We start from the raw sequence: 10,848 nt of genomic DNA on the forward strand, positions 1-10,848 counted from the left end.
TTCGAAATTGCCCACCGCCCACTACTTTGTCTACGCTCACTAACAGATGTACCCACGCAGTCACTGACATGGCGGGCCCATCGAGGGGGTACGCGCGACGCGCATCGGCACAACCGGACCATGGGTGCGGGAGAAGCGGCGCGTCCGAAAACCGACAAAAACCACCTGGCCCCGTGCGACCGCGCGATCCCACGCCGTCGCACGGCGTGGCGTCGGCCGTTCGAGCAGCGATGGGAGCGCACGCGCACTAATATGTATTTAGGAAACAAATTTGTTAAGTTGGACCATGCATTACTGCTAAATTACTCCCACTAAGAACGGTCTAAAGTAGTTGGGCGGCGGAGTGAGGTCTTGCGAGTTGTTGGACCAAATCGTGGATACGTTTATGGGCTGGGTGTATTATCTCAAACAATTTTTTATGGCAGATAGATCCTGTAAAACGACTCAATCAGTCAGAGCTCCTAAGGTGTCACCCATTGTAATCTTAATAATCAGTGTCAAGATAGACTAAATTATCAACATTCAGACCCCGAAGGTATCTAGGTGGCGCTCGCTGTCATCTTAGTCAGCGTTAATGCGATGTTGACGCCAGATATTTAACCCTGCACTGCACTAGACGCCACGCCACCACTCCATGGCCCCTACCGCTCCTTGGAAATGAAATTGGTGAGTCATCAGCCCGCCACGCACACGCGCACAAGCACGGCCTCCGCTGTCTTAATCTCGAGGTTAAACCGGAAAGCCAACTCTAATAAATCCCCTACCCCCGGATCGACAAAGCTTCCCATTCCTCCGCATCGGCAGGCAGCAGCAAAACAACAGCCCAATCGAGGGTCACTCCACACCACCACCACTCTCTCCCCCCAATCCCCTCCTCCTCCCCGAAACCCTAGCCGGAATGGAGCCCAAATCCACCACCCCTCCGCCGCCGGGCCCCGTGCTGGGCGCGCCCGTCGGCTACCCGCCGGCCGCCGTCTACCCGGCCGCCGCGCCCCCCGGCTACCCGCACGCGCCGGCCCTCTACGCCCCGCAGCCGCCCCCCGCCGCCGTCGCCGCCGCGTCGCAGCAGACCGCCGCGCAGCAGCAGCAGCAGCTGCAGGTGTTCTGGGCGGAGCAGTACCGCGAGATCGAGGCCACCACCGACTTCAAGAACCACAACCTGCCCCTCGCCCGCATCAAGAAGATCATGAAGGCCGACGAGGACGTCCGCATGATCGCCGCCGAGGCGCCCGTCGTCTTCGCCCGGGCCTGCGAGATGTTCATCCTCGAGCTCACCCACCGCGGCTGGGCGCACGCCGAGGAGAACAAGCGCCGCACGCTGCAGAAGTCCGACATCGCCGCGGCCATCGCGCGCACCGAGGTCTTCGACTTCCTGGTGGACATCGTGCCGCGGGACGAGGCCAAGGACGCCGAGGCGGCCGTCGCCGCCGGGATGCCCCACCCCGCCGCCGGCATGCCCGCCGCCGACATGGGGTACTACTACGTCCCGCAGCAGTAACGCCTACAGTATGTTACAGCGGATTTAAGTTGCATCTTAAGATTGTGCTGTTGATTTAGTGCTCTCCAATGTTTGTTTGTTCACCGCTGAATAATTTAAGATGTTGTCATCATTTGAGGGGCCTCCTCTATGTTATAAGTGATTCGATCTGAGAAGAATCCGGCTAGGTTCTTCTGATCGAGGCAGGCCGTATGATGCTCATGCATGTCTAACTGATAAGATAATTTATCTCGTGGCATTTCTCTGATTACTTTTGTTCACCGTAATTTGCAGTGAAATGGTTTGATGTTGTATATTCCATTTAGCTATGACCCCGTTGTATTTTAGGCATTTAGGTTGCACAATCAAATATTACAACAACTGTGGGCCAAATGTTCGTATAACTTTTAGCTTTTATGTGCATGTTTAATTGGTACAACCTTTGCTATATATTCGGATAATTCAGATACATGTTTTTATTATAGAGAATTAGAGATACATGCTTCTTTGGTAAGTGTATACTACCAAGGGCGTAACACTGCTCCATGTATGATGTACGTAAAATTTAGTCCTGCATATGTGACTGTCTCTGATGTCATATGGCTGTAGGGACCGAAATTGAAGTTTTGTTAGTTCAATGTGATTCTTGATGTTATTTGCAAAACCTGCAGCACATCATAGGAATGGGGAATTTGCACTGCAAACTCCTGACATTTTCTTTCATTCAACTATATATACTTTACTTTATTCTCTTCGAGGTTCTATTCCTTGGGGCACTTTGGTTAAAGATGGATTAGTTATGAGCTGATCAGCTACCAACTAACTTATTTGAAACTGGAAAAAATAATATATATTTATACACCAAGTAGCTTTGCGTGTCCATTCTCTTATACAGTATTATGTTTGGCTCCGCATGGTATCCAGCCACTGTGAATTGGACTTGTTGTGCTGCAGCCTGCAGCGACATTTAAGTTAACTGCCCAGTTAACTACTACTCCCTCTGTAAACTAATATCTAATATAAGAGCGTTTAGATCACTAGATCAGTAGTGATCTAAACGCTCTTATATTAGTTTACAGAGGGAGTACTCGGCACCTGACCAAATCGAATACCCCCTATGTGGTCAATTAACTGGGCCAGCCGATTAATCGATCTGACAGCTAATGAAAGGCTGAAATTTCAGATGGACCAATTAACGGGCAGAGGAAGATGTGTACGTATGTTGTTGCGGGACGCAGGCTTCTGTGATGCTACTGGTTGGCTATCTGCATTGCTGCTCTGACCTCTCTGTGTAGGCTACTACCGCTGCAAGTGTTGCATCTTTGAAAATAAATTTGGATGATATGGGGTGGCCTAGGGTAATACCAAGATATGTACTCCCTCTGATCCATATTAATATAAGAGAATGGACAATTACTATGGATCGAAGGGAGTAGCAAACTTTGGGAAATGATTGTTTGCCAAAGACAATTTTGCTGTGCATCAGATTTGTTCTGTTGTGGAGTCATTGACGCTTGCATGCTTTTGCTCGGAAAATATATGCTGAAATCAGAATTTTGGAGTTGGGTTGCAGGGAGAACTGTGTCATGGATTTCTTTACCAAATGGCTCTTTCAGACTTTGCCTTAGATAACTGATTACATTTGCAGACGTCATTTTTTGTACAGAGATTCAATCTAACTAATATCAGAAATAACACGTCAAGGACAAGGATAACATCTGACTATTTGTTCTAGTGGTTCATATGCCTGAACCAAAGGATTGTATCGATCTGACGATTTGTTCTTGAAGTTTGATATGCCTAAACTGAACGACCTTTTCTTCTTTTCGGGTAGTGAAAACAGCAGTTGAAGAACTGAAGAAGTAAAAGAGCCCTAACAATGAACAAACTTTTCATACTAGCCGTGAAGACAGAATGGCCAAATTAGCATTTCATTTTGAGCTGCAGCTACTACTGATGAATCATACAAAAAAAAGCTTTGAACCCTTTCAACATCCCAGGGGAGAGAAAAATAATGTGTATGATCTCTAATCTATCAGAGCACAAGTAGAGAAACAGTGATTTGCACTATGCAAACAAGACTTCTGTGCTCTCTCGTTTCCTCCGAATCAGCTCACGACGAAGCTTGTGACCTTGCAATTAGGAAAGCAGAACTTTGTCACGGATCAAAAACAACGTTTTAGGCACCGAGCATTTCAATCATCAAAACTCTTTGTATGCCCTTGCCACTCTGGGTGGTCTGATGTTAGAACAACAATACAACAATACGGCTTGGTGTAATCCTTTGGAAGTAAGTATCAGGTGTGAACCACGTTACAGTGAAGATTATGTTGAAACCATGTTTAGAAGTTCTATAAAATTGTACCCAAAAAAATATACAGATGCTAGGAGGTTGATGTTCCAGAAGTATGCAAAATTTCAATGTTCAGCACATAATCATTTTGTAGATATGTGAATAAAATAAATTCATCAATAAGGTTGTTGAATTTGATTTTTCATGATTTTCTAGTAACAGTGTGCAGGCTGGACTCAGCACACAAAGAAAAAGCCTACAATACATAATACTGTGTAATGACGCAATCACGATGACAATAAGCTTCGACAACAGAACAACCACAACGACGAGTGCACACATCATCGAACAAATTCTTTCAAATTTTTGGAGTCGTCAAAAATAACAGGTTTGCAGGGAGAATTGGGTTGAAGAGCACATGGAGAATTTCAACCATAACAATGTACTTATAAATTTGCCAAGTACAGTATAAAGCAGGAAGTCAGAATAACCGTATGCGATTTCCCTTTTTGAGTTGCAGCTGCTATGAATGAGTCATACAAATAAGCTTTGAATCGTTACAAAGAGTACATCTCGGGGCGGAGAAAGAAATGTTGGAAATTCTCTGATCATCGGAGCACAAGCAGTGTTCTGTCTATGCAAATAACACCATGATGTCTGCGACCCTAGAAGCACATCGTTTCCTCCGAATCAATTCACCAGGGCCTGCGACCTAGAAGCACATCGTTTCCTCCGAATGAATTCACCAGGAAGCCTGCGACCGTAGAATTAGAGAAGCGTTATTTCGTCATGGATCAGAACAAATTTGAAGAGTAAAAAATTTCAGCCATACCAAATCTGCTGGTGTGGGGATTAGTCATGAATTTTCAGAAGATCTGATGCACAGGGAGTAAACAAGAGGTAAATTCAACTCACCGAAAACTCAGATCGATTGTCTCCTAGGCGCACAGGATGAGCTTGCCGGAGGGCAAGGCTACGGCGGCGACAGCGAGGAGGCAGGCGGTGACGACGTTCCGGTAGCACCACCGGAGCGGGCCCCACGCCCCCGCGCCCTCCATGCTGGCGCAGTTGGTCCTCGTCACCCCGCACTGCGGCTCCTTGGACAGGTCGAAGGATGCGCCCTTCATGCGCAGCTCCTGCACGCACCGCGCGAGGGCCCGGGCGTCGCCGCGCTCCCGCCGCAGCCGCCGCCCGGCGCGCCAGTAGGCGCAGACGCGGAGCTGCACGGCGGCGGCGAGCGCGAGGGAGGCGGCCAGCGAGAGGGACGAGGGCGCCCACCACCTCCTGCAGGCGCGCGACGGGGCGCCGCCCGCGACGGAGGCGGCGAAGAGGAGCGCGAGGGAGAGGCCGTGGAGGGCGAGGAAGGCCGCGCAGAGGTAGAAGGCGTCCCGGCGCGCCGCGTCCATGACCGCCTCGAGCGCGCACGCGCGGCGGTTGAGACGGGACTCCTCCCGCTGCCACAGCTTGAGCAGCAGCAGGTGGCCGCCGCTGTCGGCGATCTCGCCTAGCGGGTGGTGCCCCGACGCCGCCTTGCCGAGGAACGCGCCGCTGGCTGGCTCCGCTCCGTCGCCGGTGACCGGGATCTCCACGACGTGGGCGTCATTTTTGGTGGGCTCCGCCGCCATTGGAAGTTTCGTTCTGAGTTGGAAGGTTGTGAGTTGATGTGAGATCAGACTCGGGAGGCAGAAATGGAAAGCGGGGAGTAGAAGCGTGATGATCCGCGCGGCTTAAGGAAGGGAAGGGATCGTGTGCGTCCAACGGTCGAGTGCTTTAGTGAGGCACGCAACGGTCGAATTTTCGCTGGGCGTCACGGCGGTGGCCCTTTCACATATTCATTTTTTTGTTTTTTGCGGGATTTCACATGTCCATCTAATCATCAATGATTACTAAAAATACAAGTATAAAAAACTCAGAAAAATGCTAAAAACTAAGATAAAAATCATTCAGATTATTAAGCAGGGTTTTTATCATTTATGCCACTGGTTACATCCCACTACTTGCCATTAGAATTTTCAATTGCTAAAAAATGCCGTCACTTTGTTATGCACATGATAAAAAATGCCAATGGACATCATTACAGTCAGCTCAAATCTTGTTTGCTATGTTATAATGATCAAAATGCCTATGGACCAACATGTCACCTCTCCCTCTATCTCAGCATAATAAAGTGTGGGCTCCACTAGATCCCAACAACATTCTTATTTTCCTCTAAAATTATTCGCTTACTTACTCTTAACAAGTGGGGCCCACACTTATCATTGTGACAAAGAGAGAACTGGAATGTGGGTGTATGGGTATTTTTATCATATAACATGGTCAGCGGATTTGACCTGACAATAACGATGTCTAATGGCATTTTTGAGCAAACATCTAATGAAACAATGATATTTTTTAGATATCTAATGGCATTTTTGAGCAAGCATCACATCAAACAATGACATTTTTGAGTAGTTGTAACTCACTAGTAAGTATGCACGTGCCACGCACATCTCGATTAAATATGTTCTACAATGAAACTTATAATAATTATGTCAACATAAATCTACTTTTTGAACAGCTGAAATCTCACGCAAAAAGCATATAATTCCTAACTTGTACAAATGACTGAAAACATTGTGCTTTATAAATGAACATGCCCATGTCCATTGCTTAGCTAATACCATTGATCATTAACTAACCGACAGAAAATTAGTCCATTATGAAAATTTAATTATGGCCTATGGCCATGCATGCACCCCTAGCTAGTGCATCTCGACAACCAACGTCATCACAAACATCTCGCCAGAATCCACAACGTTATGACCAACATCTCACACATCTCGCCAGCATACACAGTGCCATACAGATATTCATGTGTAACGGACAAAATTGTTTCTCATATATCACATCCTTGACCTCTTAAACTGTATAACTAACATAATTCATCAGTTTTTTCAATCTTAATAGTCATTGTTGTATCCAAACTGAATTAAATTTGGGGTGTAATATTTCCAACCAAGAAAAATACATCTTCAATCTTATTTTCTTCTAGGTCATGCCTATGAATGGGCCATTGCCAATAAGCACCAGGAAAAAGGGTATGCAAGTGTGTGTACAGAGGCAATGAAAATTAGTAGTTTCCACATAAGCTGATCAAATGAAACAATTCATCAAGGTTCTGAGATACAAGTTTGTCCGTCTAAGAAACAAAACATTGCTAGTTAGCAAACCAAGCTGCATCAATATAACATCCTCGCCCCTGTGGCTGTTCCAAGCAAAATCAGGTACGTAGAACCAGCCCGAGACAAAACAGATGCCCAAAGCACTGAACGTAGAACCACGCTTATTAATAATCTAGAGGCATTTGTGGTCATTTAGTGTCCATCCATCCATGGCAAGGTCCAAAGCAACGATGGTATTTGCAACCTGATATTTTGAAGCTCGCCATGTATCTGACGCTTTTTTGCGAAAGCAAAGGAATCAATCTCAAGGAGAGTATTAACACATATCAATGATGACGAACATACTCTGCAAAGAAAAAGGAAAAATTGAGAAGGAGATTAACAAATGTAGCTGTACATATGCTACATAAATTTGCATCTAATCTTCTCACCTTGTTCCCAGTCTGCAGTATGTTGTCTTGCTCGTCCAACCTAAACCGATAGAGAAAGTTCCCTGTAGCACTTTATTTGTGAGGATATAACATGAGTCAACAACAAAATTATCACTGTTATTCATGGCAAGATAACAGATCATTCTTAAATATATATTTTGTTGGTTGTTGCAAGATAACAGATAAATTCTTAACAGATCACTGTTATTCATGGAAAGTAATACCAATATGGGCTTACAAGTTTGGGCATGTTTCTTTGCAACAACGACGGAGACACCACAGACTGCTTGGCCTCCTGGTCCCCACGATGCTTTAACTATCTTGGATATGTAAGAAAAATAATGCCAATGAGGGCGTCACTTGCTACAAATTCATGACTTCAAAGAAACGCAATAACACATTAGATGGTTCAGTACAAATCATTTCTTCACTTGCAGTACCATGTAAAACACTGAATAGGTATGCATCACTCATCATTTCAAAAAGACTCTGAACAAAAACATTCAAAACTTCTGACTCCACAAAGACTTAAGAAATTAGGGTGCCTAAATCTTTATGCAGAACCAGGGACATCTTACTTATTAGTTAGAAAATCACTATAATCAAGTGGCCCAATTACATGAATACAATCAGTATCAATTATAAGTATGAAGCGTGAAACTTTCTGAAATGATCAGTACTTATTAGGTCTCAGACTATACATATAGAAACTTGAGACTGCAAACATGGACGATTGACTTTGAAACTCCACTCAAATCATCCCATTATGTAAGCATGCTCAGTTAGCAACAGTAAAACAAATTACAGAATCAGAATCCTCACACATTATTTAGAGAGTACCTTATTTTCTGTTCTTGTTACACTGGAAGCAATGTACACTCTGAATGAAAAAGAAACAACACGTGATTGATATGGTCGTCATATATGAAATATGGCAGTATGTGACAAAGTATATAAAGCCGTAGATTTTGATGTAATACTGATATTCCGTCATCCAAACTCATATAACAGTTGCTCACCTGCAAATCCTTCAGTAGTTGTGCTAACATATACCGTAGGACATCTACAGGCTATGTTTAAAAAAAAAGAGAATCAAAAACACATACAAAGGCTACGCAGAGCTCAATACATCGCCTTGCAGACCTAGCTCAATATCAGTATTTCTTCAGGCCCATTCCTCTTTGCTGATCTCAAATTAGTCATATTAAATGCTACTGAGCAAAGATAGCAAGATAATTTGAGAATTACATACTATTGCCAAGGGGACAACAATGTATGGCAACTTCTCTATCCACATGTGAAATAAAAAGAGATACATGTTGTTGACATGATATGTACTGTATAAAATTTCAGCATTCAAGTAGTTGCTCATAGAAAGCAAACCATCACAATTTGCACAATTCCAACCAGCCATATAAGTACACATACAGATTTCCAGAAAGACTCGTTCAAAGCAAAACATACAAATTGAACACGGTTTCCTTGAGAAGACCATTCAAAGCAAAACCATCAAACTGGCATCGGCGTACAAAATTCAGTGCGGATTGCAAGAGAAATCCCATAAAAAAATTGCTGCGCTGGAATTGATTGTTGAAGCAAATTTACTTTGCCATACCTAATACTACACGTTACTGCTAGTATATATAAGCATCAGAGATTGCTCACAAGGGCAGAACTGCACACCATTCTATTTTCATATTCCAGCGATTATAAAATAATGTCATATGGAGAATACAGAGAAAAACCAATTTTCACATAGCCCAATATGACCAGAAACCACATACGGGGAGCAAATCATCATTTGTCGACATAGAAATTAGTCTGCTACTTCTCTTTGTCGGCTCAACATTACCAATGTTATTATGTGCTATCAGCAGAAAACAAGAACCGAGAGAGATGAAATTCAGTTTGCATCCAAAGCTCACTTCATTCCACACGGCCAGAGGTCTCCCCGTCCCAAAACATGCCTCCACCAGCAGAGCACCCGTGCTCCCCGTTCCTCACTGTCGAAGCTCCCCATTCCCCGCCAGTCCACGGTCACGGGCTCACGGCGCCCCCGGCGGGGAAGAGAGAGGGAGGCGGGGAGAGTGGGAAGAGATGTACCTCGATAGCACAGGTGCCCTTGCTTAGCCGTCGCCGCCCAGATCCAAATCGTGCCTCCTCCCCGATCCAGGACAGTAGGACGACCTTCCAAGGCCAGAGTCGCGGTGGCAACCAGGCGCGCCGAAGTGGTGCTCAATGGTGGTGGCCTCTTGTCCAGGAGGCGGCGGAGGTGGTGGCGGCACGGGAGATCGGCGGCGCTGGGATCGCTTGGAGGTGATATGGTGGACGGGACTATGGGGACGACGCAATTTGGGGAATTTGGGAAGATGGAAAGGACTGGGGCAGAGGAAATAGCGGGATAAACATGTCATTAACGCGATTCAGGTGGATTTTATCCGCGTTATGGGCGGGGCCGTGCGGATCGAGAGTGCGGAGCGCTATGAGGATAGGCAGACCACGGGCGTCTACTGGCAGAACATTTCATCTGAGTCATCGATCTGGCTAACAAATTACTGGCGTAATATTGACGATAATATATGTTTAAGTTGATTTGATCCGAGGGTTCTGGTTACCTTGTGTACAGTTTGCTGTGTGGTTTTAGGAGAACTTAAGTTTGCTCTTTTAATAGTAGTATAGATAATAGAAAAACAGAGTAGTGAGACAGAACTAGTGACATAAGTGATAAAAACCCTATTAAGTAAAGGAGAATTTGGAATATTGCCCAGAAAATAGGGCAACCTTTCTTGGTTTGTCAAAGTTTAGGTCTGCCCGGGCCAATGACCCATCATATATTGCAATTTATATTAGAAAACCCATCTTTGCTCTATACTGTGCCCAATAGAGGCTCCACCCAGGCGAGTTGGTGAGCTTGAGATTTGCTCTATTTTATTATACCTAAACTCTAAAAAGTGCGCGTGCACTAAATGGACTTGCCGAGCACACGCGCATCGGATCCGTCGCGATCTGCGCGCGGTCGGGCCAGGTGTAACCTGGTCGGGGCGAGGCCGAGCGGCGCGTCGCGTGGTGGTGGGGCCAGGTAGAATATGGTCGAGACAAGCGACTCGCCTGGGTGGGGCCCGCAATTATGGCTCTCTCCCACAAACGGCTCTCTCCCCCATTCGGCGGAGTGGGCGGTTTCTTCTTCCCCTCTCCCTCGCCCAAATCGAACTCTCGCCGCTGCCCAAATTCGCCGTAGTCCGCCACACATCGGTTCTCTCGAGAGGCGTTCGTCGTCGTGGGTGGCCGGCGGCGGGAGTTGCTCCACCCCGCGGTACGCTGGCCGCGGGGAGCGGCTCTCGCTCGTGAGCTCGGTGACCGCGCAGTGCTCGACTTGCGGGGGTGGCGGACGGTTGCGAAGTGAGGCTGGCCTCGTTTTGTGCGGTGGCGAAGGAAGGAGAAGGTATGTTGACGCGATTCTTAACCCCCACCCCTACTATCATCTCT

The 10,848-nt window shown here is 46.1% G+C and overlaps 2 protein-coding genes and 1 long non-coding RNA gene across 3 annotated transcripts; 1 reads left to right on the plus strand and 2 right to left on the minus strand.

Annotated features, from left to right (window-relative positions):
- The first annotated feature begins 775 nt into the window (after positions 1 to 775).
- Positions 776 to 1,748, plus strand: LOC119339855 (nuclear transcription factor Y subunit C-6-like). Its single transcript, XM_037611759.1, has one exon. The coding sequence runs from the start codon at positions 899 to 901 to the stop codon at positions 1,496 to 1,498; it is 600 nt and encodes a 199-aa protein (XP_037467656.1). The 5' UTR covers positions 776 to 898; the 3' UTR covers positions 1,499 to 1,748.
- Positions 1,749 to 4,196: 2,448 nt separating this feature from the next.
- On the minus strand, positions 4,197 to 5,497 carry LOC119338746. The gene is made up of 2 exons (XM_037610992.1): positions 4,686 to 5,497; positions 4,197 to 4,524 (listed from the first exon to the last, which is right to left on the minus strand). The coding sequence occupies exon 1, from the start codon at positions 5,393 to 5,395 to the stop codon at positions 4,709 to 4,711; it is 687 nt and encodes a 228-aa protein (XP_037466889.1). The 5' UTR covers positions 5,396 to 5,497; the 3' UTR covers positions 4,197 to 4,524; positions 4,686 to 4,708.
- A 1,273-nt stretch (positions 5,498 to 6,770) lies between these two features.
- On the minus strand, positions 6,771 to 9,788 carry LOC119335446. Its single transcript, XR_005161877.1, has 5 exons — positions 9,466 to 9,788; positions 8,203 to 8,242; positions 7,601 to 7,682; positions 7,363 to 7,424; positions 6,771 to 7,277 (listed from the first exon to the last, which is right to left on the minus strand). It is a non-coding gene; the product is annotated as an uncharacterized LOC119335446 (long non-coding RNA).
- Positions 9,789 to 10,848: the final 1,060 nt, after the last annotated feature.

This window comes from Triticum dicoccoides, chromosome 7B, assembly GCF_002162155.2.
Source record: "Triticum dicoccoides isolate Atlit2015 ecotype Zavitan chromosome 7B, WEW_v2.0, whole genome shotgun sequence".
NCBI classification, from domain to species: Eukaryota; Viridiplantae; Streptophyta; class Magnoliopsida; order Poales; family Poaceae; genus Triticum; species Triticum dicoccoides.

Coding starts and splice junctions, on each gene's coding strand:
- LOC119338746 (XM_037610992.1), bottom strand. CDS start 5,395: ATGGCGGCGGAGCCCACCAAAAATGACGCCCACGTCGTGGAGATCCCG.
- LOC119339855 (XM_037611759.1), top strand. CDS start 899: ATGGAGCCCAAATCCACCACCCCTCCGCCGCCGGGCCCCGTGCTGGGC.